The 27,964-nt window shown below is 40.1% G+C and overlaps 1 protein-coding gene across 3 annotated transcripts in view; it reads left to right on the forward strand.

Annotated features, from left to right (window-relative positions):
* Positions 1-27,027, forward strand: part of LOC148040593 (uncharacterized) — a 180,756-nt gene extending 153,729 nt beyond the window's left edge. For all 3 annotated transcript variants that reach the window (XM_087701152.1, XM_087701160.1, XM_087701168.1), the window contains 8 exons: positions 7,544-7,668; positions 8,866-9,086; positions 12,796-13,029; positions 13,383-13,603; positions 13,920-14,173; positions 15,094-15,232; positions 15,317-15,465; positions 26,619-27,027. In XM_087701152.1, the coding sequence (XP_087557278.1) occupies positions 7,544-7,668; positions 8,866-9,086; positions 12,796-13,029; positions 13,383-13,603; positions 13,920-14,173; positions 15,094-15,232; positions 15,317-15,465; positions 26,619-26,882 (1,607 nt within the window). In that variant the 3' untranslated portion in view covers positions 26,883-27,027. The remainder of the gene's footprint in view (positions 1-7,543; positions 7,669-8,865; positions 9,087-12,795; positions 13,030-13,382; positions 13,604-13,919; positions 14,174-15,093; positions 15,233-15,316; positions 15,466-26,618) is intronic.
* The last annotated feature ends 937 nt before the right edge of the window (positions 27,028-27,964 follow it).

Raw genomic sequence — 27,964 nt, forward strand, 5'->3', positions numbered from 1 at the left:
ATGTGTCATGGATGATGTCTGGAAGCATGGGGCATAATCGCCTACCAATCATCTTTGCCAGTGCCTTATAGGCCACTGACAATAAGGTGATCGGTCTCCACTGGGAAAGCTCCAACCGGTCTCCCCCTTTGGGGAGAAGACTGATAAGGCCTGCCGAGAGACTCCCTGGCATCTGTCCTGAAGTGAAAATATCCTAGAAGGCCGTCAGTAGGGGGTCCTTCACCACCTCCCAGTAGGTAGTGAAGAAGGCCTTAGAGAGGCCATCCTCTCCTGGGCATTTCTGCCCGTCTTGTGTATGGAAAGCCTCCTCTAGTTCCTTCTCTATGAAGGGGGCTAGGAGGAAGCATCCCATCTCCTCTGTGAAGAGGGACGGGATGTGATCCTAGACCTACTATCTACATTGTTGTCCTCTAGTTGAGGCTGTCTCGTGCAGGAAAAGGCGTCTGTAGTAGTCAATGGCAATCTCCATCACCTCGTCTGGGCTAGAATGAGTCCTCCCATACTGATCTCGAAGACTGCATAACTGCTCTACTGATGTGCGAGGTTGCTTCACCTAGAAAAACTCCCTGCACATCATGTCCCCCTTCCGTGCCAAAAAGCTGCTGAGGTGCGGAAAGAGAACTCCGAGTGCCTGTCCTCTAGGCCAACAATGGCTGCTCGTGCATGCACCTCTTGTGCGTGGAGGGTGGGATCCCCTAGTGCCTCCTATAATAATCTCTGCGTGGCTACAAGGTCCCGCTGGAGTGCTCTCTCCTCCTCCTAGCTCTGTTGCCTGGCCTATATAGCTGCCTCTTGGCAGATACTGCTCGACTCGGCTAGGACCTTTGTAGCCTCCTCTGCGATCCGGTCCCTCCTTCCCTGGTCCAAATCTGCTCAATCTGTCTCGTCACCTCCTCCTTCCTATAGATCAAGTTCAGGATCCAACAGGAACGTGCGTCTAGGCCAGATTCTGGGGGATCAAGTGTCAGGAAAACCGGGCAATGATCGGACAGTGTGGTACCTGCCAACTGCCAAATCTGGCCTCCATGAGAGCATCCCCACTCTCCCACATGGAACCTATCCAACCGCTCCAGCAAGACTCCACCTAGCCACCTGTATCCCTAAGAGAAATCTAGTGACCTCTCCCTCCTGTGGAAGGCAAGATCTCTCCAGACATCACGTACTCCTATTGCCAGTAGGAATACCTACCATGCCTCCTGCTTCTCCCCAGCCATGCCCTGGTAGTGTCTGCCTCTGCCCTGCTAGTCCTCTAAAGCCTCCAGGCTGTTGAAGTCTCCTCCAACAATCCAGGAGTCCACCTCTGGGAGTCCGTCCGCGATCTCCACTCAAAACCTGTTGCGTGCCCTATAACCTCAGTAGGGGCATAGACATTGAGGACTCGAAGGCATGAGTCCCCAATATCCAATCTGATCCATAGAACCCTCCCTTCCACTATCGTCCCATGGTCTCGTACATAGGCTGTGAGACTCGGGCCAATAGAGGTGCATACACCTCCGCTCCTGCCGTGGGCACCGATAGCGTGCTCCCAGTAAGTGTGCGAGCTGCCCGAGAGTACCTTCCCTACCCTCTGGCCTGGGTGGGAGTGATATTGTGCTCCTGTAGAAGTAAGATGCCGATCCGTCCGGCAAGGGTAGACTGCAATTTCTAGCAAACAATCAACTTGCTAGAACCACGTGCCCCACTATAGTGGAGGCTATTCACATTCCAGGATGCAAGGTGTAAACTCATGGAGAGACCTGTGACTAACCGAACAAGCATCTGTTCGGTGTGGAAGCTGCTGACGAAGAAGAGGAACTATAGGGCATGCGGATATGCTTTGCTGCTAGCCTGGATGGTGAACTCCATTCCCCCATGGTAGCCCTCGGTCGGACCATGGGGGTGATGGATGCGCCTGGTGGTACCACCAGGGCATCTATCAACTAGGTTGAGAGACGAGACTCCGTACACTAGTAGAAATGGGCTACCTCTGCCAGGGACCACTCTATCACATCAACTAGCACTCTACACTGTGGGGGGGCTCGAAAGATAATGCTCAGATGAGGAACCTCGACCCCTACCCACCAATTTATGTCCATCATGCAACCCGGCCACTGCTGGGAGAAAAGTGTCAGTCCACCTTCTCCCAACCACTGGGAAATGTGGTCTGCCACCTGGCTTTTCACCTCCTCCTCTACCTAAGTCGTCGTCCAGCCTCTTGTATGAGAGGTTTGACAGAAGAAGGCATAGTTTGGTCCATCCGATGGTGCTAGTAGATGGAACTTCCCAGTCCTAGACTTGCGTACCACGAAGATTCCCACTCCAGGGGTAGTGGGAACACTCCACCCTCCGCAACTCTCAAATAAGACCACGGCCCACTACGAAAAAACTCCTATGGTAGCAGCTACGCTTGTCTCGGGTAGGTGTGGCAGGCGGCATGGACGGATGAACTGGTGGCTGTGTAAGGGAGGGAGGGGGGGCTAGACAGCCTATGGGTAGAGACGGTCAGCGTGTGGGGCTCCTCACCTCCTGTGGGAGGGGCAAGGATGGGTGGGGGAGGTACTGGGTGGGGATCGAAGGGGGGGGTGGGGGGGGGGGGGGGGGGTAAATGGTAGGGGAGGGGGGAGGAACGAGAGACACTAGGGTGGTCAGAGGCACCCGGGGGGGGTGGGGGTGGGGGGAGGGGGTGGGGGCTGTGGGCTGTGGGCCCTCGGGTGAGGCGGCCTGTGACGCCTCTGTGGAGGATGGATGTGTAGACCTGTGGACCTATCAGGCAGGGTGAGGAGGGGGAGACCGCGTGGTGCTCTACTGGGAGGGACGTTCGCTCTCCAACTACCTACCGTGGGTGGCTGTGTCTAAGGAGCTCCCTGTGGCCCCCCTTGCCATCTCCCTCTCTGTCATCTCTGTGCTCGTGTGAAACCGTCTGCGTCCACCTGTGGGCCTGTCGGCAAAGCCGCCCTAGCACCGAAGCGCATGCACTCTGCTACCTGGTGCCCAAATTCATGGCAGCGTAGGCACTGACCTGGCTACCCAATCACAATGACCTGCTGCCTGAAGGAGTGCCCGCCTGCCTCAATCTCTAGGAACTGTGGGATATTCTTGACATCTTTCACTACCACCAGTACCTTTAGGACTCCTGCGGCTGTCACTGCGTCCGTGAAAGAGATAGAAGGGTAGTGGCGAAGAGCCGTCCAAAGTCTTCCACCAACTGACAATACTCTCTTGCCAGGCTAGGAAAGAGAAGGGTGACCGGGTGCCAAAGAAACCTATTGTGGAGTACAAATGCCTCCACTGTGAAGCCACTGTACCAAGGGACCATGTATATGACTCCCTTCATGGACGCATAGGATGAACTGGCAAGTAACTCACGGGTTGTGTCTACCGAGGTGAGCCATGTACCATGAAGATCCCTTGGCCCATTAGAAACGCCTCCACGATCTGCATTGTGCCAATGCGCAGCATGGAGTAAAGCTAGTTCCGAAGCTGGGCCCTGGATGGGAAATGTCCTATTGCTTGACCATAGATCATTGTTTCCTTTAGCTCCAACTCTATAGCCCGGACGACTAAGAGCTACTCCTCAGAGAGGACGACGCACAAGGTGTTTAACTAGGGGGCACTCACTGAATACGCCGACGTCTGACCAAGGTTTCCATTGCATGTCCCTTCTAAAAACTATCAATCACATTGCAGTGCTACCTGAGGGGAGGAAAATTGCTACAGATGGAGGGAGCAACTAGAGGGCCGCGGGGGGGTTGGGTTGGTGGTTGGGGGGTCCTAGCAGGGGGAGGGAACAGGGGGCCTGGCAGGGGGAGGGAACAACAGGGTGGGGGTGGGTATGGTGGGGGGCAACGCGGGGGGTGGCAACGTAAGAGGCTAGGCGGGAGGCAGCGCCCCACGAAGGGAGGGGAGCTAGCAGGCAGACGCGCCACAGGGGAGGGAGATGACGGGGGACAATGCGCCACAAGACGACGAGCGGGGGAGGGGGTGTGATGGCGTCGGGCAGGTGAAGACGGGGGCGGGCATGAGGGAGACGCAGGGGGGCTGGCCCAATGGAGTAGTCAGGGCGAGGGGGCAGCGCGGCCTAGGACGACGGCCGGGGGAGGGGGCGCGATGGCAACGGCCACTGAAAACAGGAGTGAGCGCAAAGGAGAGGTGGGGGGCAACAGCACGACGTGATGGGCAGAGCTTGCTCCGATTCTAGCCATGCGTGTGGATTATAACTAGTTTAAGTGATTGGAATTTCACATGCAGAGGGCGTGAGCATGGTTAAGCAATAGGTTCATATGTTGTTTAACTATGATGCCAGCATGTATTCCCAGTAGTAGCAATGGATGCTTTGATATATTGCATCGTAATCGAGAATGATTACAAGGATTTAAGGGGATGGTTTGTCATGAGGACATTTGATTAAAGGTTAATCAAATGTGCTAATATGACTTGCACATGTAAGGTGCAAGTTAATTATTTTGCTTGTGTGGAACCTAGGACCCTGAAATATTAGTTGGTGCCAAAGGCAAAAGTTGTAATAAGTTATGTTTGACAGGTACTTGGTGGTACCCAGTGTAAAACCAATCTAAGAGTCTATGACTTCTCGACTGTGGTCACTGTAAAGAAACCTCCTTGCCCCAATTAACAAAGCTACTGAGCAGATAATAAGTTCACTCCAAGCTAGGGGGGACATAGTAGACATCGTCCAACAAAGCGAGATGCCAATTCTTATTAGTATCAAACTTGACACAACCTAGATCATGGATCATAACCAAGGAGTTGCTCCGACACCAAACATTCCTGGCTTTGCAAGGGTTCAGAAGATAAAAATGTATTGGATGGGACTCATATGATGGGTGGCTCTACTATCCATGATTCAAACAAGAAATGATATTCTCAGTTGGGGTAGAGTGGGCCTCTGCGGTCATCTCGTCACAAGGTAACCGGTAAAAGTGGACTAAGCTCGAAACCTTTTATGTCTCCACGGAGACAAGATAAGCCTCATGTCCAGCAAACCGGTCAAGCATGCCTTCTGGAGTTGAGAATGATACTGGCTATGATGACTAACCAGTGGCTCTTGGTCTCGCCACTGTCTATGATTTTGGTTGCTACCACCTTGCCTTCCTTGCTAGGGTTTATCCAACTAAGGGGCTAAAGTTTGAGTCTTTTGTTTTGGTCGCGTGCCTCTTGCCTTTGATGGACACTTGTCGTCAAAACGGTTAGCCTTTAACAATATTAGCAATACCTGTTTTTCTTTAGTACATTCTGCCACTCAAGTTTTAAGGATGACTAGTTCCCTTGTGACTCACTAGCTTGATTTTGGTCTTGATTTTGATTTTGAGTTTGGTTTTATCTTTGGTTTTGATTTTGAGTTTTCTTGCCCTATCCTCACTACCCCTTTTGAGAAGAGACAACAAGAGTCCCTCTATGGATGAAGCATAATGAAACTGATCAAACAACCAAGTGTAATGCAGTAGCTGACACTCAAATTCATAGAACGTAGGCATAGTGGGCTATGAGATCACCTGCTGCACAAAATGGATATATTTTCTATGGAGCTTGTTTAGAAATAATGTGTCCTAGTCATGAGGGGACTTGAGAGCCTCTGTAAGTGGAAAATTCAATGAGAAGTCATCGACACTTAGCCAACTTGACCTTAAGGTCATCCCGGTCAAAATCATTAAAGTTTTGACAATTCTGGTTAGATTGATACGACGTGTCCTATCTAAGGTCCTATCCAAGCCACATGGCGACGAAGTGTTTCCACCACTTTGAAGCTAGATCAAAGTGTTGTAGCTATGAGTGGAATTCAGGTGATATACCTTGCATCAACTCAACAATAGCAGAGGTATTTCTGGCCTTCCATGAGTGGACAACCTCTGGTGAAAACTGGTTGGGGTTTCAACACGTGGGAGTCCCACAAGTTTTGAAAGTCAAGGACATGCCTCATTAGATTTGACCTAGTATAGTTAGACCCATTAAAATGAGCCTTATCAGTGAATGCATGCTTGGCTGATAAGGACGAAGAACTATGAGGTGTCAGAGTGTAAGGAGAATAGTTAAGGGTAGGGAGGTGGATAGGGTGGGTAGGCAAAAAAGGTCAGAGGAGGACTCACAGGTACCTATGGAGCAAGCACAAGGACTCTCAAACTTTGCACAACTATCGGTTGAGGTACAATAGCATAATCAAATGGCCCCAATAGGAATCGCCATGGAGGCAAACTGTGGTATCAACTGGTCAACACATGGGTAAGCACGGGTAGAGACCTGATGCTGTGAGTAGTCCAAAGGCGTGTAAGGTGGAGGCCGAGCCTCCCCCAAGCTACATGAGCACCACCTGGAACTGAAGGTGTAGAGGTCCTAAAGGCCATGCCTATGTTTGAAGAAAAAGTGGGTGGGATGGCTGAGTTTTGAAACTCTGGTGTGAATAATGATGAAGATGCATCAAATTGATTTTGATTTACAGATGGAAATTGAAATGATGATGATGTAGTAGAATGCATAGAAGATGAAACACCCTGTTCATTCTAACTTTGAGAAGCAAAATTCAGAGAAGGAAAAGAAAGAAGAAAGTTACCAATCTTTTTCTTATTGTCACCCCTTCGTGTATCAACATACAAAAATGAATCTTCAAGAGGACTTTTACCATGATCGACATATGGCACTCTAGCTTCATCTTGCTCTTCAGATGCCGCAAAGGCAGTAGGTAAAAGAAGGAGGAGGGATAAGAGTAGTAGGAATAGTCTGTAATTTTATTAATTAAGCTTGTTTTGGGGCTGTTTTAAGTGGCTAATCAACATGTAATGCATTTTTAGCTCAACATAGAGACGAGCATCTGTATATTATAGAGTTACAATAGGCTTAGGCAAAACACCTTAAGGCTCAGGAGCTACAACCGTCTGTATTATAGAATACACACTTACAAGGTTTAGGGGGTACAGTTAAAATCACACATAAGTGACAAGTGTGACAAAGGGCTTAGGCCATTTATGTGCAGGGCTCAAGCCAATTAATGAATGTGAAGAAGGGGCTAGAGCCAAGTAAGTGGGTGATTTGGTAGCTATTTGTTGGGTCTTTGTTTCACCTCCACTCATCCAGTTTTCTTTGCTTTACCCTTGTTTTCCCATTAGAATTACTTTCTGATGTGATCCAATAGAGGGATGATTTAGGTAAGTATAGTTTGGCTCTGAGATGACGCACAGAGTTAGATGGCTAAGGTGGAGGCCTGTCTTTGAAGCTATCTCATCTACAGAGTGCACTGTACGAAGAGAGTCGGAGTCCTATTTCAATTCAGTATGTTGCATGTTGTCAGTGCCAACAATACAGAAAACAGAGGATGGTGTTCCAACTACCCCTTGAAAAGCGTAGATGTATTACTTTTGCACAAGCAACCAAATTTACGATCTCAAACCACAAAATGCACGCTGTTCGGAAAACCACACACCGCTTCAAGAAATGATGCTATGTAAAAATCATATCCGATCAAATATAGCAACACATTGAAAGTAATTTAAAAAACTGTGATGTCGAAAGCTCCGAAGGCTGTTTCTGAATTGGATTTTGCTTGCTTTGCTAATAGTTGACAACCTCCCCACCGCGACACACGACGATGTATGGTCATGGGAGAACAAGTTTGTATCGTTCAATCCGCTTTCGAATGATCGTGTGGCTTATGGCTTACCAGTCTTGACAGGGATTTGTCAGGTTTATCTGACTCACTCATACATGATGACAATGACAATGACAATGCATTTTAAAAAAGGGCCTTGTAAAATGTGCTTGTTTTGAGAATTTCCTTTACATGCAGTAGCTCGGATTTTCTAAGCAGAATTAAATCGAATTTGTTCATATGGCTCTGTCAAGTTTGCAAACTCAAAGGCTAGTATGCTCATTATCAACGTTTGTGACCATTTCATGTATCACGTGGTTATGCTTTAGTGCTGCAATTTCTTGTTGCCAACTTGACGTTACTGGATGAGTCAACTATATTGTGTATCCCTCCTCCCCGCCTTTGGCAAGGTTCAAGGACACGCTCTATGTTAGCCAACTTAGCTAAAGCTCAAGGGAGAACCATCATATGCATTGTTCCTATGTAATCCTCTATTGTTTATCTAGCCTTTCTAATGTGCCATGTTGTACCATATTGTTGATAATCCCCCTCTCTTGGTCATCTTCTACTCCATTTGTTACAAGTATAGTGTGGTTGTCAAGGCCATAGAGTCTCCAAACCCCTTGATAGAAATGTTGTCAAAAATTTTCATCTAACCAAAGTGTGCATCACCAAGGGAAAGAAGCCACACCAATGGCCTGTATAACCACTTGATTCTCCCTTCTCTATCCTAGAGACCTATTCATCTCCAAACTCTTTTCTCTCTCTCATCCTCTTCAAATCTCCCTATAGTTTCACTTGTCACCTTGCAAGCACTTAATCATATAAAGCCAAATGTTCGATGATACTTTTTTTTGTAGTCCTCTAACCATTCAATCACTCTAGCTTTCATATGTGCCATGACAGTATGTCATTATTGAAATAATGATTTGGTTCTTATTTATTGGAAAACTTACTTTGATAGCTCAACCCAAACTAGCTCTAATGCTTGAAAAATGATGAAGTGCATGATTTGCTAGCCATAAGACAAGTGTGCTCAAGGCCTTATTGTTACAAGGTAAGTCATTTCGGAAAGTGCAAATGTGTGTGTGCGTGCGTGCGTGCGGGCTTACGTACCTACACGTGTGCACATATGCAAGCATGTTGAGAATGTGTACGTGTATTATGTAGGTGTCTATGCATGCATATGTGTTTTGTCCATGTTTCCATTTACAAGTTAATGAATTTTTCAAATGACTAAAGAGCTTCTAACACATTACTAGCAATAATTTCTTCCATGTTAATGGAAGCAGGCTCCAAGAAATGGTTCAACTGAGATGATTGGAAGCTCATTGAGGTATACTCCAAATGCAAACTTTACAGGCAATGACATGCTTGTCTACATTATTCGGGATTTCAAAAACCGTTTAGCAAAAGGCTATGTGACAATTTTTGTGTACACACTTGCTCCACGGTTTGTCTCATTGCCTATTGTTATTGTGGGAATGGAAGATCAATCAATCCCGACAAAAGGGTAAGAAATGTCTACTTTATACGAACAAAAATGATAGCTTTGATTTTCATGAAGTGACTACTTAGGTGTATAGCTAGCTTAGTTGTCACTTATTTATAGGAGTGTTTTCATCAATGTTTGGGACTTATTTCCCTTTTGGGTCAAGTGAACACCTCTATGCAAATCAACCAATGAGCACAATGCAAAGTTTTTATAAGTGAATGGTAGAAACATAGAACATCCACATATGGAAGTTTATGCACTATGGGGGGGTTTTATTTAGTGTGTGTTTTTCTCCTTTTTATTTGGTTATAAATTTCATCCTCTAAGAGAATTGTTTCAATTTCTCCTTTTGGTTTGGTTATAAAATTTCATCCTCCAAGAGAAGTGTTTCAATTTCCAACTAAGATTGAAGACAAAATATAACCAAGAATAGTGAAAAGATTATAACACTCTTTAGGCAGGTTCATCACAAGCAACTTTTCATGACTTCAACAATAAGCGCAAGTTAATTAGGAGTAACTTCCATGACTTCAGTAATACTTGCAAATTTGCTTACTAGCCATTTCATCTACTTTCACTCAAACAAAGTATTTGCAAAGATAGGCTTTTTCTTGAGGTTAAAAATGTGATTAACAAAATCAGCATGAAGACTTTTGATTCAAAATCTAACATCTCAAGATGTGCATAAACCAACCATGGAATGCTTATAAAAAGGAACAAAAAAAACAGTACTTTTTAGTTTATGTGTCTTCACTTTTCAAGTCCAATTGAATAGGGTTTTATAAGAGAAGACCTATTAACCTCCAAGGTTAGACTATCACTTTAATACCTTGAAAGTCTTGCTAAAACTACATATCAAGAGTCTCTCTATCACTGCATATAGAGTCACTATATGGAGAGTCTTTATGTCACTTTATGAAGGGTCACTTTCATATGTCACTATATTAAGAGATTCTGTACCAGTATAAAAAGAGTCACTCTCTTACATTGAAAGTAATGTCAAAAATGTGAATATCTCTATATGAAGAGTTCCTATGGTTCTTCTAGGGAGGGGCTCATTTCGAGTCCTCTCGTGTCTTTGTCCATGCTAAGTCTCTCTAGTCTTAGACCACTTTTACTCTACATAAGCGCACTCTATTTGACACGCTACACTTGATAGCCGATTCACTTTTCACTTCTCTTCGTTGTCATTCAAAAATCCTGTGAATAATGGTAGCTAGGGCCTTCTAGTCCATTGATTTGTTGTTAGCATGTGCATAAGACATGATGTCCATTTCATTAGAGTAAACTTAATTGTAGTTGAAATAATCCCTTCTCTTTGTTGAAGTTAGTCAAACCCGTGTAAGAATTAGTTATGTACAACCATTGCAAAAAGGAATGTACGTATATGGAAAATGGAGTTGTCAAGTTTTCGAGAAACCACAGCCAGAAAGTTCTAAATATTTAGGTTACACAAATGTAATGTCTCAACAGATGCATTCAAATATCATAACTAAAACAAGTGGACCCCTCTAATTATTAGGTGCAAAGTTAAAACAAAATAGCATTAACTCTCTAACTATATGTGGCACTTATGGAAAATAGAGGTGGAAAGAAAGATGAACAACAATAGAGAGAGGAATGCAAATATACCAATGTCCCAAGCTAGAACTGCAAGAGTGCGAATAGCATGGTAAAACAATGTGTGTATAATCGTAAAGCTTAAAAATAAGCCTCACAATTATGCATATAGTCCAAGTTCATCCTCTTACCCTATCAATATGTTATTACATTGTAGCCTAAGATTATGAAATTACCAAACATGTATCAATGATGGCTAAAAGTACAACAAATCTAGTCTACATGTATGTGTAAATTGGCACCGCATAAATGACCTAAATAGTGTCTAGAATGGGCAATGGCAGTGCAACAAGCTCATAAATATAGAGCTAGACACTAAATCTCAACATCCACTCTCAAATATATATTGGAGAAGAACCCAAATGCACTAATTGCACACACGAAATATGTTCAATGAATGAGGGAAAAGGTGCAACCCCATCATGACCAAAGAAAGAAATCTCCAAGGTTGTTGATGGGTAAGTCTTGATGAAAAGAACTATTGCGATTTCTAAGGCAAAGCTAGGAAAATGGTACTTTATCTATCCATGTAGATGTCCATAAGGTGATCTTGTGAATGCATGCATACCAAGATGGTCCCTAAGAGCTTGTATCTTGGACTCACGAGTTGAAGAAGAGTCTAATGAAAACCCCTATCATGTGAGATAGAAATCTTAAGGAATCAAAATGGAATTGATTGTGCAAAATTTTGGAACTTGTAAGAAGATCATAAAGCTAATGTTTGGATATTTAAGGGCCCCATGGGGGACTATATTGGCCTTCACAAGGACTTGAGAGAAGGTTGCCCCTTTCGGGACTTGAATGAAGATGGAATCACTGCCCTCAGACAAGAAGTGCTCTTGTACAAACTTAAACGTCTCTACTGGACCCTCTAGATTCTAGATGTCTCCCTACTATCAGACTATAGGGTGCTTTGATGGTAGGTCTTATGATACAATGTCATCGTCCATAAGTACCCCCTTCGAGGGCACGGAACATGTAAGAAATGAATCCTCCAAACAAACATCAAGTGGATAAGGATGCTCTTGAAGGTGATTGAAATTCTCCATAATGATAGCATCTCAAGAAATAAGGACATCCTCTAACCTATGAGGAAAGGACCTCAACCAAGAATTGTATCTCTACAACATTGTTTGAGGAGTACAAATGACTTCAAGAGAACAAAGTTGGAATCATGACAATTTGACTCAAAGAATAGAAGAAAAGATCTATAGGATGAATGATCAATAGAAGTGAAGATGGTGAAATAAGAAACCTTGCTCGAAAGGATGCATCAATGGGAGAAAATGGGGGGAGGGCGGCATGGGGAAGTGTACTGAAAGGGATGAATAGGATGCTAGGGAATGAACATGCAAGAGGGAATAGGAGGACAATGTTGGAGAGGGGAAGGGAGGAGGGGAGAGAGCGTGGGATAAATGGTCGTACATAATCAAGAAGAGAGGCTCATCTTGCAAAGTAAGGGAACCTCATCTTGCAAAGATAGGAAAGTAGAGGGCCCAAACAAATCCTCACGTAAAATGTGCTCATTGGAGAACACATCATGACTAGTCTAGGTCATCAAGGCCTAGTTGGCTGCAACTAGAGGGTGGAATCAAATGATGAAAAGTAGGAACCTTTGAATGAGGTGAATTTTATCAAGGCCTAACTAGTTGCAACTAGAGGGTGGAATAAAATGTAGAAAAGTAGGCTCTAAAGGTGTGTCTATGGAAGAAAAATGGTACTAGTAGACATCCACGATCTCAAGCTTATCCTCCTATAGCTCAATGTCCATAATAGGAGCCGTGTGGGGCTCAATACGAAAGTCAACCTTATCATTTATATGTTGATAATAGCCTCTATAATGATGGCTTAACCATAACCACAATTGTGCAAACTCTAGTGATTGAAACCAAAACAAAATTTATAAGAATCAACATAACCATGCTTCCCCCTAATGCATTTAACTCCTTAGGCATCTTCATACACCATATGTTGCAAGCTACATGAAGATAAATGAAGATGCCTTTCAAGCTTAGAGTAGATATTAAATGTTTTTAATTGTAATGTCCTCACAAGCAAGATTACCCTAGCATGGACTGACAAGCTTTCTGGATAATTGTAATTGTAGAAGCATACAAGGTGTGCAAATTGCAAGCCCAAACATTGCAGATACTCTCACAGTGGAAGTTCAAGCACAAAGTGGACTTGTTGTATTTGTGGAAGAATTGGCATACCTTTGGCAAGGCGTACAAATAATGTCGTATGACACAAATAATAAGGACAATACTACAAAGGCATCATTGAAGTTTACTGGACCTTATACTCTTATTAGCACAGCTGTCCAAGCATTTCGCTACAGAGGGTAATTTCTAAACTTATGAATAACTTTCATTGTATATGACCATGTTAATATGTGTATGTACCAACAAACCCATATATGTGTACATGCCTCCCCCCCCCTCGGGCCCCACACACACATACTCAACCAATAGATAGAGCCCTCACAAGTATTGATCCAATTGGTATAGATCCATAAGTAGAATATTAGTTATGGGGGGGGTTTAGTAGAATAAGAAGATGGAACAAATGAAACATTGGAAAATATCCATATCACCTGGATAGTTAAATAGTATTCTAATAAAATTCTTGTTACAACAAGACAGGGAGTGTGGTAAATCCCTTTGTGTTGAACGTGGATTCATCATAATACTGCAGAAAACCTTATTTTAACGGCAATGACATCATCACGCTTCATGTTTGGAATATGAAATTTGAGGGTGCTGTAAGTACTATTTTAGTATCAGTACAAGCGAAAAACAATCCTCCGGTAATCAATGCTTCATCACAGTTTTTTAATGCAAGCTACTTGAAGGCACATAAAGAAATCCCCATTGCTGGATTAAGTGTAGGGGATCCTGATCAGCATGACATCCAAGGTACTCCTTGTAGCTTATTTCAAAATTTGAGTAATAGACGCATAAAGCTAGATGATAAAGGTTTCTTTTTTCACATGTCCACAGCGCATCCGATAATGATGAAGGAACAAAGTTTAAGATGAGTGTTTATATTTCCTTACCATTCTCTTGGATTAACCGCTCCGATCATTTCATGTGGGCAATACATTGCAAGTAGCCTATAAAGATCCAAAATGTGTGCGCGTTGTTAGCTGAATGATAAAGAATTGTATCAATACCAATTCTCTGAGGTTTGTGAACTTCTTGTGCAAGATCTAATCCTTCTCTTACTCTACAGGAAACAACAAGAAGTATAGAATGCAAATCCTATTAGAAGTTAATTTGAGGAGCTTACAAATCACTTTAAATTCTAGCGCCTTAGCTACTATCATCTCGCAACAAGAAGGATCTAATGTTTGGGCTACACCTAGCGATACCGATATTTCACCAGGAAAGGTGCTTGCTTATGGTGCAAAGATTCAATTTGAAGACACTGTAGAAGCTTGCAACAATGCTCTAAAATCACTCCAGCTTTTACGAGGAAATACAAAAGTACTCTGTTTCTTCCATCATTCTCAGTTTTAGAAGTAATATATGTACTGATAACCAAATCAAATCTATAACAACGTTGTCGAAAGTGTAAAAGTTGGTTTGTGATGGAGATAATGATGATGCTTTAAAATTTGCATGCCACAGTTAACATAAGCATGTAAAAGTATGAAAGTTGGTTTGTGGAAGATTGCATGATGGAGATAATGATGATGCTTCAAATTTTGCATGCCACAGTTAACTAACGTAAGCACGTAGAATTTTCAAGTGTGCATCTCAGAATGAACTCAAATGTTACAATATTCATATGTGCACATGTGCATTCTCAAGTACATATTTTTCCTCAATTGCCAAACTTTGTTTTGTTGGCCTTTTCTTGCCCATGGGAAATGGGACCATCATTAACCCTATCAAGATTTTGTCAAAACTCCCTTACATGGCATACACGTGGCAAGATCTAATATCTCTTTTTTGTGACAACTTTGAAGTTGGTTATGGTGCATCTTAGAAAGATCTTGAAAATTAGAAAATTAGGATGCAAAATATATTTTTAGACAACTTTGACGTTGATAAGCTCAAGATATTTCAAAAACATGTGTTGAATATGTTGAGAATGTTCAATAAAACTTTAGTATATCTTGAGCTATCAACTAAAATTATCCAAAGAATATTTTTGGAACCTCACGTTAAGATCTTTCTAGAGGTGTGTTAGACAAGGGATTTTGGGTTTCCTCAAACCTGATGTGGGCATTCAAGCAACCTTTTAATGAAAACCACTTGGGGACAAGTTTTGCAAAGGGAATCCTCACTTGATATTGCAAGAATTTTTTTTACATCTTGTGTCACTTATGTGCACACATCTATTGCATGATTTTCAAGCTTATGTAGGCTATCTAACCTTAGTTTCTCCCCATGTTTCATAGGGTCTCAAAACCATAGTGCTCACAATGCTTGTAAGTGACTTGGGCAACTTTGGTTGCTATGGAGATTGCACAAAGAATACTTCCACTGCATTACAAGCCACAATTCAAATCTCTCTTGATTTTGAATTTGTGCGTCCAGGTATGGAATGTTCTAAAAAGATTTGATACAAACTAAATTCTTTATTATGCTTGAAATGAAATCATTTCAATTCTTTTTAAACAGATATCAGGGCAAAGGTTGCATCAAGCCTAACATGCACCTTGGTTTTCATCATATACATCACCCTTTTGATCATACGCTACAGAAAAAGGTTAAGATACAGACTTGATGAAGAGGAGTTTATTGAAGAAGATGAAATAAAAAAGACAAGGGTAAGCCATCTCTATTTTATTGAAGTAGTCTACATGCAATTTAGTTAAAGCTTATACATGGGAGAACATAAGTAAATGTTGTATGGATTTTTTTCCATGCAATTAGTTGAACTTTATTGAGAAAAGACTTTTATAGCATGTGAAATTTAGGAGACATGAATGTGTGACTTCTTATATTAAGTTTATATACACTTGTTCTAATTGCATGTCATGTTTTTATTAAGCGATGTTTTTAAAAACTAACATGCAACTCATTGGATTTAATTGTAAAGTCAATCTTAACTTTTTCTAATGTTGTCGATGTGATTGTTTTGATGGTACTACATAACCAGTTTCTTCAATATACTTTAGGTCATGAAAGATTCAAAGTTGCTTTATCGAAACTCCCCCTACTATCTCCTAACAAAGCTATCTTCATTTGACTTTGCTAGTACAAATAGCATTAACCCACTTCTTTACTATTTTCCAAAGTAACCTGACTTCCTCTAGAACAAATGATCAACCTCCAACATAATACACAATAAGAAGAAACTTTTCGTTCCTCAATAATCATATCCTTTCTAAAAATTTCATTCATGAGAAGTCTCCTCAAAAAAATTGTTCAACATATTGGATGCGGTAGCTTCTAGAGACTAAGTACTAGCCCTTTCCAAGCTTTCGTCCTAGTCAAATGAAATATTATCCTCTGATGGCGCCAAAGTTGACAGAATATTCGTCTTTTTACTTTCAAAATAATGTATTTTCTTGCATGATCAAAGTTGTTTACCCTTTTCAGAGGCACTGCTTTGATGTTTCTTGTAAATCATGTTTGTTGTGTCACACGAGACAAATCTAGAGCATGGAAGATGCTATGGCGGGTGGAAGATGAAGACCAAACTCATGATGACATAGACAAGTAGAGACAAAATGTTACATAAGTGAATTAGGTTCTAAGATGGCAGCTTGGACTCATAAAAACAATCTTGTGTAGGACTGACAAAGACAAGATACTTAACTGAAAGTACAAAACATCATGACATTGTATTCATTCCATAATGAAAGTGATAGTCAAGTACAATGCTTTATAGAAATTGGTTTGTTCCACTCTCCTCACTGTGCATATGGGATTCAGGACAGCTCTTCTTGGAGCATACATCATTTGTCATTTCTCAACAATCCCCCTCAAATGATTAGTCCCTACACTTGTTGCTGGCTTTTGCCTTTCCCCCCCTCCCCCCCCCCCCCCCCCTACAGATAACATGGCCCGGGGGACTAGCTCATAGGTAGCCTAGTCAAGTTAAAGCTTGAGGCTTTACATATTTGGCAAAGGTTTTTACAAAGCAAATCCACTATGGGAACAATTTTCCTTAGAAAAATCTGTCCGAGTTGTTAATAGTAATGGAAGCATCTTCTTCTTCTTCTTCATTCATGAATTGACCTTAATGGTGGTCATTCTGCATTTGTTGTTCTCTTTTCTTGTGAAAACATTCACTGGCAATATGGCCAATTTTACCACAATAATGACATGTCATCCGACTTTTGTTGTCGGTGTTGAATCCTCGACCTCTTCCCTTGGGTCTAGTAGCTTCTTTGGTGTATAAGAGATTTTTCCTTGAGCTGGTCTCTTTTACATCTTTGCTTTTAAATTTGCTTTCTCCATTAAGCAGTGAGTGCTCAATATCTTTGAGTGAGAGACTGGGAACATTACTTAGTGTTGAAACAAGGTTCTCATATGGTTCATGATTAACATTGGCAAGTAGCACTGTTATTGCCTCATCCTCATCAATGTTATTTTTAAGAGTTGCTAGCTGAGTTTTAAGGCCCTTGAACTTATTGACGTGTACAGTCATAGATAAACTGTCTTTTACATCCAACTTATAAAACTTTATAAGTAATTTTACCTTTGAGTTCTTTGCTTGTGTGGGAGCTTTCACTCAACTGCCAAGACCCACGGATCGCTTATTGATTCAAGCGTTCCAAGCTGAGCACTAATGGCTATCTCTCACATAGCCAACGCGCCATCCATATCTACGGGTGTAGCGAGCTTACCTCCGTGCCGTTCGAGTTACCTCCTCTCCTGCACACTCCAGTAGCTCCACGATTCAAGTGCAAGCTTCAAGCAAGCTCCATCCTCAAGCTCCACGCTCCAGGCTCCATTGCCGCAAGCAAGACAAGACAAGAGAAGAGAAGAGAAGAAGAGAGGAGAAGATGGAGAGCTTCTCCTCCTCGGTCCCTCACCCTCACACACTCACTCCCTCACACTCTCACACTCCCTCTCTCAAGCACAAGCTCAAGCAAGCAAGAACAAGAAGAAGAAGAAGAAGAAGAGGAGAGCTACTTTTGGCCACACACAAGAATGAGCTTCTCATTCACTTTTCAACTTCATATACAAAACCCTAAATCCCTTTTGGGCGGTCATCCCCTTTTCCACTTTTTACATGGCCGGCCATAGCCTAGGCCCTTTTTCCCATTGTCCTTCTATCTTCCTTGCTTCCTTTCCACTGCCTCTCTACATTTACAAATTGCACGGGTGAGAGCCCGGTGCTCTTTTACAAGATTTCAGGGTGCGCCTTTTTATTTTAAAATGTGCCTTTCCCCTTTTGTATTTGCCTTGGCCTTTTAAGGTTGCCCTTGTGCTTTTGGCCTTTTCTCCTCTTCTTTCTTCAGTCGGGCTACCTTTTTTCCGCCTTTGCCCTGCGTTTTTTCCACTTCCTTTTGCTTTCTTCGTGTTGGGGTTAACAACTTGTGTACCAAATATTTTGTCAAGTTCTTCCCATGCCTTCTTTGCATCCCTGATAATGCTGGAGATGTGATGTAATACATCATCTAATAGACCCCAGGCAATAATACCCAGAGCTTTGTTGTTCATTTTCTTCCATGCCTTTGTTTTAGGCTTGTCTTCTACAGTATCTTCTTTCTTGTCATCTGCATCTTCTTCCTCATCTCCAGACAAGTCCCATAAGTCTTTCCACATAAGGTGGTACATGGTCTTCTCCTTCCAGGCATGAAAGCATTCACCATTAAACTTTGCTATTTGTTCCACTTTAGCCATCTTAGTAGGAGGTCTTACCAAGAGAACTCTCGAGCAGTGTCTATCCTTTCACAAGAAGATTGAGATTTACACACAATTTTATCAATGTGACTTTTAAATCATCACACAAATTGAGAATAATCTTCGAGGCATGAATTAGAAGGTGAGTTTCTTCTTGAATGTGCTAACAAGTACAAGTGATGGGGCAGTGTCAAATCCCACTATGTAGTATCAAAATATACTATGGTTTTGAAGATGATGATTCTTGTTGTTTGATGATTGATGTTACCCCTTCAACTTGAAACCCCTCCTTGATGGTAAATCAATTAAATATTTGCTGGAAGATTGAGTGTTGTAGCAGATCTTGAATGGTAGGAACTCTACTTGACTGAAAAGAGTGAGAATTTGAAGAGCTTGAGACTTGTACTAGCAAGGATGTTGTCCCGTTGAGCTTTGACTTCAAATCTTCCAAAACTTGATGATGGGTTGATGAAATATTTGCTAAAAATACCATATTAGAGAATTTGAAAATTTTCCAAGTCCCAATTTCAAATAAGTGATAAATATTTGACCATGTGGCTAAATCCTGATCCATATTTGAAAGTGGGATTTGGAAAGGAAGCTTATATAGCATTTAGGGTAGACTCCACCTTTAAGTAAGACAACACAATTTGACCATGTGGTCAAATAATAAAGGTATTGAGGGTTCCCAAAGTGCATGGAAATTCCCAAATACCCTAATATAGTGTTTAAACACTGAGTGAATACTCAGTTTAGAGTGGTAGGAGCTTGAGTGTGCCAAGAGGAGTGAGAAAATGAAGAAAATTAAAGCTTTAAGTAATCTTGGCTATGACTTCCTTCTGTTAGGGTTTGACAAGGGCCTGATAAAATGACTATAGCAGCCCATATACTGAACCATTTGCCATAAAATTTCATGGGGAGAAAGCTTAGGTCGTGACCTTGAAAAGCCCTAGGGTTGTAGCCGGAAATTCATCACAAAATGATGGCGTTGTTGTACGACCTATTGATGAATGAAAATGCACATGATTCTGATACAGTCATAATGCCGGGCTTATTCTGCATTAATCAGGTCGATTTTTGTGCCATGCTAAAGCGCCTTGAGCAGAGGAACAATCGTGTAGAAGAAAGCGAGAAGAGTTATGCCCTCTATTGCAAGATCTAGCTCCTCAAAGCTAGTAGGGTCTGGCTATGGGAGACACACACAGAGAAAAAGTTCTAAGAGTTGACAATGCTGATCTCTGCGATGAGCAATGTCCTACTGAAATGTAACAGAGAGGCACCTTGAGTCACAAAAGATATGCCTGACTTTGGAGAGAGATATGAAAGCTCCAAGCTGCTTGGCTATGGCTGCCAAGTAGGTAAAGTGAGGAGAAGAAGTTGGAGATGAGGACTTGAGCTGGGGACTGAGCTCAAGCCAAGCTACATGACAGTGAAAGAGAGCTGAAGAAGTAGTGCCATGCCCGACTAGGCTCTGATACCATATCACACGATGCATATCTAGAGCATGGCAAATGCTATGGCGGGAGGAAGATGAAGACCAAACTCATGATGACATAGACAAGTAGAGACAAACTGTTACACAAGTGAATTGGACTCATAAACACAATCTTGTGTAGGACTGACAAAGACAAGATACTTAACTGAAAGTACAAAGCATCATGACATTGTATTCATTCCATATGAAAGTGATAGTCAAGTACAATGCTTTATAGAAATTGGGTTGTTCCACTCTCCTCATTGTGTATATGGGATTCATGGCAGCTCTTCTTGGAGCATACATCATTTGTCATTTCTCAACATGTTGTCATCCATTCCTCTTTCTTCCTCTACATAACCAACCTCAGCTAATTGTGTTATTTCTAGACCAACGAATAAAATGCCAATCATTCTATAGAATTATCCTAAATAGATTCTCTATATTGATTTGGTAATTCTTCCTAAATGCAAAATCAACTACAATAGAGACACCTGAAGGAGTAAGAATACCTTTAATGATAAGTTTACGAGTAAGACTTAAGAGAACCTCAAACCCCTTCTAAACCTTATCTTTAACTTTCTCATGAGGCTATGAAAACCTCTTTTTAAGAGAAATGGAAACACATAGTTGAGATCTCAAAAGTTTAACATAGTACCATGTTGATCGCTTTGAAATCATACTGAATTATCGATTCACTTTCCCATTCCATTCGAAAAATACTAGATTTCTATTTTCACTATTTAAAATAAGGCTAAGGAGGCTAGTTACTTATAAATAATGAGATTGTTCTCAAAGAATCCATAATACTAGGGCTATCATTTACTAAATATTAGGTATAAAAATTGGAACCCTCACCTAATGGCATGCTATAAGAAGACCCTATTGCAATTCCTATTCTATATCACCAAGTAGAGGATCAACCCAAGTTCATATAGAAAGAGATTCAAGAGGCCTTCCAAAAAATGGATTTCCTCAAATCACATATCTATGTACATAGGCCATTAATAAAAAGCATTATTAGAGAGAGGGTTCACACTTATCAGAAATATATCCCCCAAATTATATGCATATAAGTATTGTTAATATACAAGTTAACCCCATCATGACTTTATTAAAATCCATGTCACCCATAATCAAATTTTCCTCCATTAGTTAAGGTATATGCCATTGCCATCATCAAATACAATACAATGTATTTGCAATTCATAGTGCTATCGTTTGGAGCACCTTTGGCAACATACACTTGAATATTAAAGGCAAATGCCTTAGCCATGGTCTCATAAGGCATATAGAATAGTATTAGTGGCCTCTATTGACTAAGTTCATCCTTTTTCATTCACAAGCTAATATAATGATCCCTTTATTTTTTTTTCAAGGCATGGTATAATGCAGTTGATCACGATTAATAGACTTGCAAATGTCATCCTTGCATGAGTCCAAAATAGACTAAGTCAAGCTAGGAAGCCATCTAGACATAGTGATGCTTGTTTTTTCATCCTATGTAGCATAGAGTGAAGTTTCTTCTTACTAAAGGATTTATCTAGCAAGGAGCCACCTCAATAGGGAGCCAATACTTACATCCAATGATTGAGCAACCTCAATAGGATTTATCTAGCAAGGAGCAACCTTAATAAGGAGTCAATACTTACATCCAATTATGGAGGCTACAAGATCCCCAAACCTCTCATAATATCTCCATCTATGGTGAATGAATTTCCCTCACTAACTTCAATCATTACTATTGTTTCTTTCTCTTTAATTTGTTCTTAGAGAGTCAAAAATAAAGCTTGAGCATATACATGCACAACTCTAGAAGCTTTTAGTTCTTTTTTAAGCCCCATAAGTCTATAATATTTCTACATTGGAAAGTAAACCCCAACACTTAGATAAAGAGCAAGAGTAGAGAGAATGGAATTGCTATATCTTGCAACACATTTGGTAGCATTGTCTTAAGGCAATCCCTAATTTTTTTTGAGGACCTAAGAGTGGGATTCGTGCATTTTTGAAACTAAATGAAGTTATCTAGGACAAGCAATTGGCACATATATTTTTTATTTTAAAGTTAAAATTGGTTTTTCTTAACAATACCAATTTATAAAGGCTAGCATGTGGACACATAGAATTTTCTTCTTTTTCTTTTTGGTTCTTCATTGATATGCTCCATGAAGAAAATATCATTTATTGTGCAAAAGGTATTAAATTGCATTAACAAAAAAGGTTTGAAAGTTACAATGATGTAAACTAGAAAAGGTCTTGTGTGAACCAAAGACCACTTCTCAAAATGAGCATGTCCCTAATATTTATCTTAACACACATAGGAGAGTATGCATATTCTATTTAGAAAAATGCTTAAGGGGGAGATATGTACAATTTCTCAATGTGAACAAAAATACCCAAAAATTTCCCTAGTCTTTCCTCTATCAAAATTAGAGTGTAACATGAATAGCTTGATATCTAGCAACAACATTTTTAACACTAGCTTATGTTGTCAATCTTTTGTTCCACTTCCATAGGGTCCTCTTTGTGTTGTTAAACATCACTCTTAAGACTTCCTTGCTTCCTCTTTCTAAGTTTCATTGCATGCTTGATCAGATCTTCCTCTACATTTTGTATCTGCCACAAAAAATCCCACATTGGTGATTATAATGAGAAAAAAACACTACTCTTTAAGAAATCCCAATTTCTCTCTTTCCAAATACTCTAGAAGAGGATGTGAGCCCTTAGCTTGCTCCAAAGTTCAATGGGGACACCATTAGAGTCCACTAGTAGCTCTTTCCATATGATGATGTAGTTATTAAAGGTTTTGATAACATAATTTAGAAAGATTAGAAATTCATCATTGAAGCTATAGGATTATAGAGGTAAGAAAGTGTTTCTTAGAGATGATTTTCATCTTGGACACATTCCATACCCAATTCCTATTTTATATGCCCTTTCTTATGTCCATCTTGCTTTGTGAAGCATTAGCCATAGGAGAGTGGATAGTTTGGGAAGTAAATTGGGGGACCAATGCCTTTGAATCTATATTCCTATTGGTTTGAGCTCCCTTGAAGGTGCCATTTTTCATTTTAACTTGTTTATTAACTTTTGGCATATTAGGAGAGGGGATAGGCAATGGGATATGCCCTTTCTTATGTCAATCTTGCTTTGTGAAGCATTAGCCATAGGAGAGTGGATAGTTTGGCAAGTAAATTGGGGGACCAATGCCTTTGAATCTATATTCCCATTGGTTTGAGTTCCCTTGGAGGTGCCATTTTTCATTTTAACTTGTTTACTAACTTTTGGCATATTAGGAGAGGGGATTGGCAATGGGATCCATGGGTGTCTAGACTTCCATATAAGTAACCTAGGATTGAATTAGCCCATAACACTGATGTCCTCACTGCAAGATTAGGCTTCCATTTATTGATCCTGTCGAGTACCCAGTTGAGCTCATTTGGCTTTGATTGAAGCTTGTTTTTAATGTTTTCTAAAACTAGATGGCTATTTGGAAGTTCTAAAGATTTTCCTATCGTTATACTATTTGCTAAAAAAATTGTGGCCCTATTGCACCAAATGGTTACAGAGATTATCACCAAAGAAGCTAAACCAAACAAATTATTTGAAAATCCAAGGAAGGGTGAAGCTAAGAGTCTTACTCAAAGTCTTTTTTTCCCTTAAATGGAAATGTTAAGCAAGCATTCCATAGATTCTTTACTAGGTTATAAGCCTTGTGTACATAGAACTAAATTGTGGAGAGAGCACCAATTATTAAATTTAGATTTCTCCATCTTTTGCAATCCTTGATATAAAAGTGTCATACTTTTCTATTAAAGAGTATTGTATTGTCTTCAAATGGGGCAATTATTCTCTTAACAATCATTTAGCTGCCATTCTATCAGCAAGAGCTTCCAAATTTGGAATACTTTTTGTTTAGGTAGGGAGCAAAATTTATAACCTCGTTTTGGGATCCTCCTATTATTTTTTTCCATTGTCACCCCACAAGAGGACTTGCACAGAGTCTAATTTTTTAAGTGCTGCCTTAGGGGGTCTCCAACATGAGAGGAAGTAGAAAATAGATGCTTGAGGATGTTTTTAGGAACTACAACCCTCCCTCCTCCCTACCAAATTTCTCTAAAGCCCTTCCATATTTCCAAACATGAAGAAAATGGTGTTGCATTTCAAATAATGTATACTTTGGATCCCCCTTCTTGTAACTCTCTTTCTTTATACCTAAGAACTAGCAAAAACCAAACCTAGAACACTTTGTAGGACAAGAAATAACAAATCACACTAAAGTTGATGTAATAATCATCTCAAAATAAGAAAATTCTTACAACAATCCAACTTAGAAGAAGAAGAAGAAAGTGAAACCAAGAACTTGAAAGGGGAGTGCTCATGTGTACTTGCATACATGTCTTACATTTTCTCCTATAGATTTTCCTTGTAGTCCCCCATAGCTCTCAAAAGTTACCTTAAGAACATATATACACTATCTAAAATTGACCATTCCTATTCATTCTGCATATTGTTAGTGTCTCTCCAAGCCTTCTTTATTCTATCAAGGTATGATGTGTATTATAAAGATGTGTTTAATTTGAGCCCCGCAGATTAGACTTAGAAGGTAAGGGTAATATTGTTAGGTTCCATGACTTTAGCTAAGGTCACACTTAGGGCACACTTAGGGCACACTTAGGGCAACCCACTAGCCTTCTTAATTTATAGTAGAATTTTATTGTCACTCACCCTACCTCCTCACTACTGTTTCCATTGTGCTAAGTGAAGGCCAAACAATTGTCAATATGCTTTAGCTACATTCAAAGTTGATGTTTAGCAAAATCCTCCTAGATTTCCCCATAATCATTGTCATTTGAACTACATGTCATATTCTAATTGTACATGCATAGCCCAACTTTGACTCCCAATTTTGACTTAATTGCAATACCCCATTAGAATGTGCATTTCTAAGCCCTTTTTTCAATTTGTGCATACATTGAGACTACAATAACTTTCTCTTCACTAGTCCTAACCATAAGAATATTGCCTATGTCACTAGCCCATACAATTACAAACTCATGAAGTATGCTTCACTAGTCCTAACCATAAGAATATTGCCTATGTCACTAGCCCATACAATTACAAACTCATGAAGTATGCTTTACTAAGAAGGAAAGCATAAAATGCCTCAACAAAGCACTTATAACTAATAAGATTACCATCCTTGAGTTCTACATTGCCTATTTCAATTGCTTGCAATGCTAATATATATGGTTTCCTTTCCCTTACCATTCCGTGAGACATGTACTCCCTCGTTAGACCAAATTTCACTCTCCTATTAGTTCTATCCTTGAAATTTTTAACACGCTAACTTTCAATCTTCTCATCAGCTCTAGTAAAAAGCACTATGTAAATGTCCTTCTTGAACATAGGTTGTTGAGCAATTTTATGAATTGTCACCTTCTCATTCTTTCAAACATTTAATTTCTTTTGGCCCACTTTAGGATTACTAATACGTTCTTCACCCTTACTAGTACTAAATTTGTTCCACATTGCATTGCCTTTTACCATGAGTGAAGAAGAGGGCAAGGGGCTTTGATGCCTTATTTAAACTCTGAGAAACTTCCACCCAATGACTGTTACTTGTGATGACCCTTCTTTGGTTACTTAGGTTGAGAAACTAATTCCCTCTTCTCACCAAAAATCCTCTACATTTCTAATAAATTTTCCATTTTTATCTAAATTCTCTCTCTTGTAACCAAATTCTTCTCCTTAAGGTCTTATTACACTTTGTTGATGGTTACATTGCTTTCAACAACCAAGACCTTCAAGATACTCAAAAATCAAATAATGTTCTGCACTAGAAAAGGGTTATCAATTTGTAGACCCCATGGTTGTCTTGGTCCTTCATCATAGGAGTGACATACAAAGAATTTGGTTCCATGTGAATAGCAACAGTCCTTTTCTAGTGGATGCTTTCTAAACAAGGGAGAGTTTTCAAATAGTTTACCTTTTTTTAATTTTGCTTTACATGTGGCATCATTAGCTCATAGTCTTCTAGATTTTCATTCTCATGACCATGTAATAAAAGAACATAAGTTCCTTTCAACTTGAATAAGTCCTACATGCATTTGTCCATTGGTATTGGCCATATACAAGCATTAGTGAGGCATCAAACCTTTGATCATTTTTGTACATTTGACCTCAAGTGAACTACAAATCATTTTGGTAGTTGGATTTCTAGAACAAAACTTTTAAATCTCCCCATACTTATCTAATGAACATGTAACAAAATTTAGTTTTGGCCAAAATACTATTATTAGACTTCAGGTGAATATTAGTACCTATATGGATTGTACCTCACTATAGATAAAACTAACTGTTATTAAGTTGTTTCAAATTTCTTGAAAAGGCTCCTGCCGCATTACTAAGGTACTTCACAACAAAAACTATAAAATTTTGAGAATGATGGATTCCCATGAGGATAATGAGAATCATAAATTGACAAGGTTTCCTAAATAAGCTCAACAAAAACTTCTACAAGATGTTAAGTATTTTGACATTACATTTGTGCCCAGAAAAGAAGGAAAATGTGAATTGTCCAAAACCTATATATATTAAAGTTATGTCATTGATGTTTATGATCGCTATTGTGTTGTTTGAATGTAGGTTTTCAATCCATTATGGTCAAAGGATGAAGAAAGAGAGCCAAGTTTTGATTTTGGTGTCTCTCCCATAACAATACATAATAAAGAGCTTCAAGCGCATGCCTTTGAGCCTCCTACCATGGATGAAAGTTCATTTGATGACATAAATGAAATGATTCCAATGAAGAGGAGCAAAGATACAAACTTGAGAAAAGTTCATCCTCATAATAATGATGACCTTAATGATTTTTATCAAAAAAACATATTTATGATGGATGATTATTAGTATAAGCATAAGACATGCTCTTTAATGTTATCCTCTCTAGTAGTCTCTTGGTGTTTGGCATGGAGGTCATATTTAACACAATTCAAAAAAATGTGCCTCAATGCTGTTTTCAATGTTTCCCTTTGAAAAATAATATTTATGGTATGTAGGCAATGAGATAAAAGATTCTATAGTTTCTTTCAACTTGAACATTTTACTAGTTTTTAGAGAGCACACATTTTTCCTTACATAAAACTCAACATAGAAATGAGCTAATGAGAATGGGAGCTCATGAGTGACTAGAGACATATAGCTTCTATGCCTTCTATGAAGTTGAATTTTCAAGGTTTCTAGGGTGATAAATTTTGTTGCTTTCTAGGATAACGTTTCAGGATTTTCTCCTACAACTAGTGAGGTCTTACTTAGAGCCAAGGGTATTTACAAAGGTTTTTAGGGTTTTCGATCTTGTTGAGGAGCTACACAAATGCTTAATGTTTAAAAATTTGTAGCTTTCAAGGAATTTTACTTAGTAGCCCATCCACAACATATGTGGCAAGTGAATCCTCTATCTTTGATGGAGTCACAATGGTCAATAGGTGTAAGTGGGGCTAAAAATAGGGAAGCACTATACGATCTCCTCGATCTTCCCTACATCTTTTCAAGCATGGATTCAATAGAAAATATTGATTTGACAAGATGAAGTTGATTGTACTTTATTGCAAAAGAATATCCTCATTTGATAGTTTCTACATACAAAAATGTTATTTAAAAAAATAAAGCGCACTTTAACTGGCACAATTACCCTATCTTGCTATGAGATCTTATTAGTGAAGCTGTATGGTAGATTACTAATTAATAGGTTCTACCATGATCATGATAGTGGTTCTCTTATTTGGTGGTGGGGGGGATGATATTTCCATGCATCTTTGGACATGGATTATGCACAACATGATTGTGAATATCTAACAATGATGGCTTTCCCAGCCTTTAGTATCATTAGAGTTGTTATATGTTAGGAGACTTAGTTGAATTGTAAATCTTTTGCTAATTTAGGTTTTAAAAACAAGATATATTGAGGCCTAGTCTATTTAGCTAACAACACT

Source organism: Lygodium microphyllum, chromosome 2 (genome assembly GCF_053477565.2).
Source record: "Lygodium microphyllum isolate KBCC chromosome 2, Lygodium_microphyllum_v1.1.10, whole genome shotgun sequence".
In the NCBI taxonomy this organism is placed as follows: domain Eukaryota; kingdom Viridiplantae; phylum Streptophyta; class Polypodiopsida; order Schizaeales; family Lygodiaceae; genus Lygodium; species Lygodium microphyllum.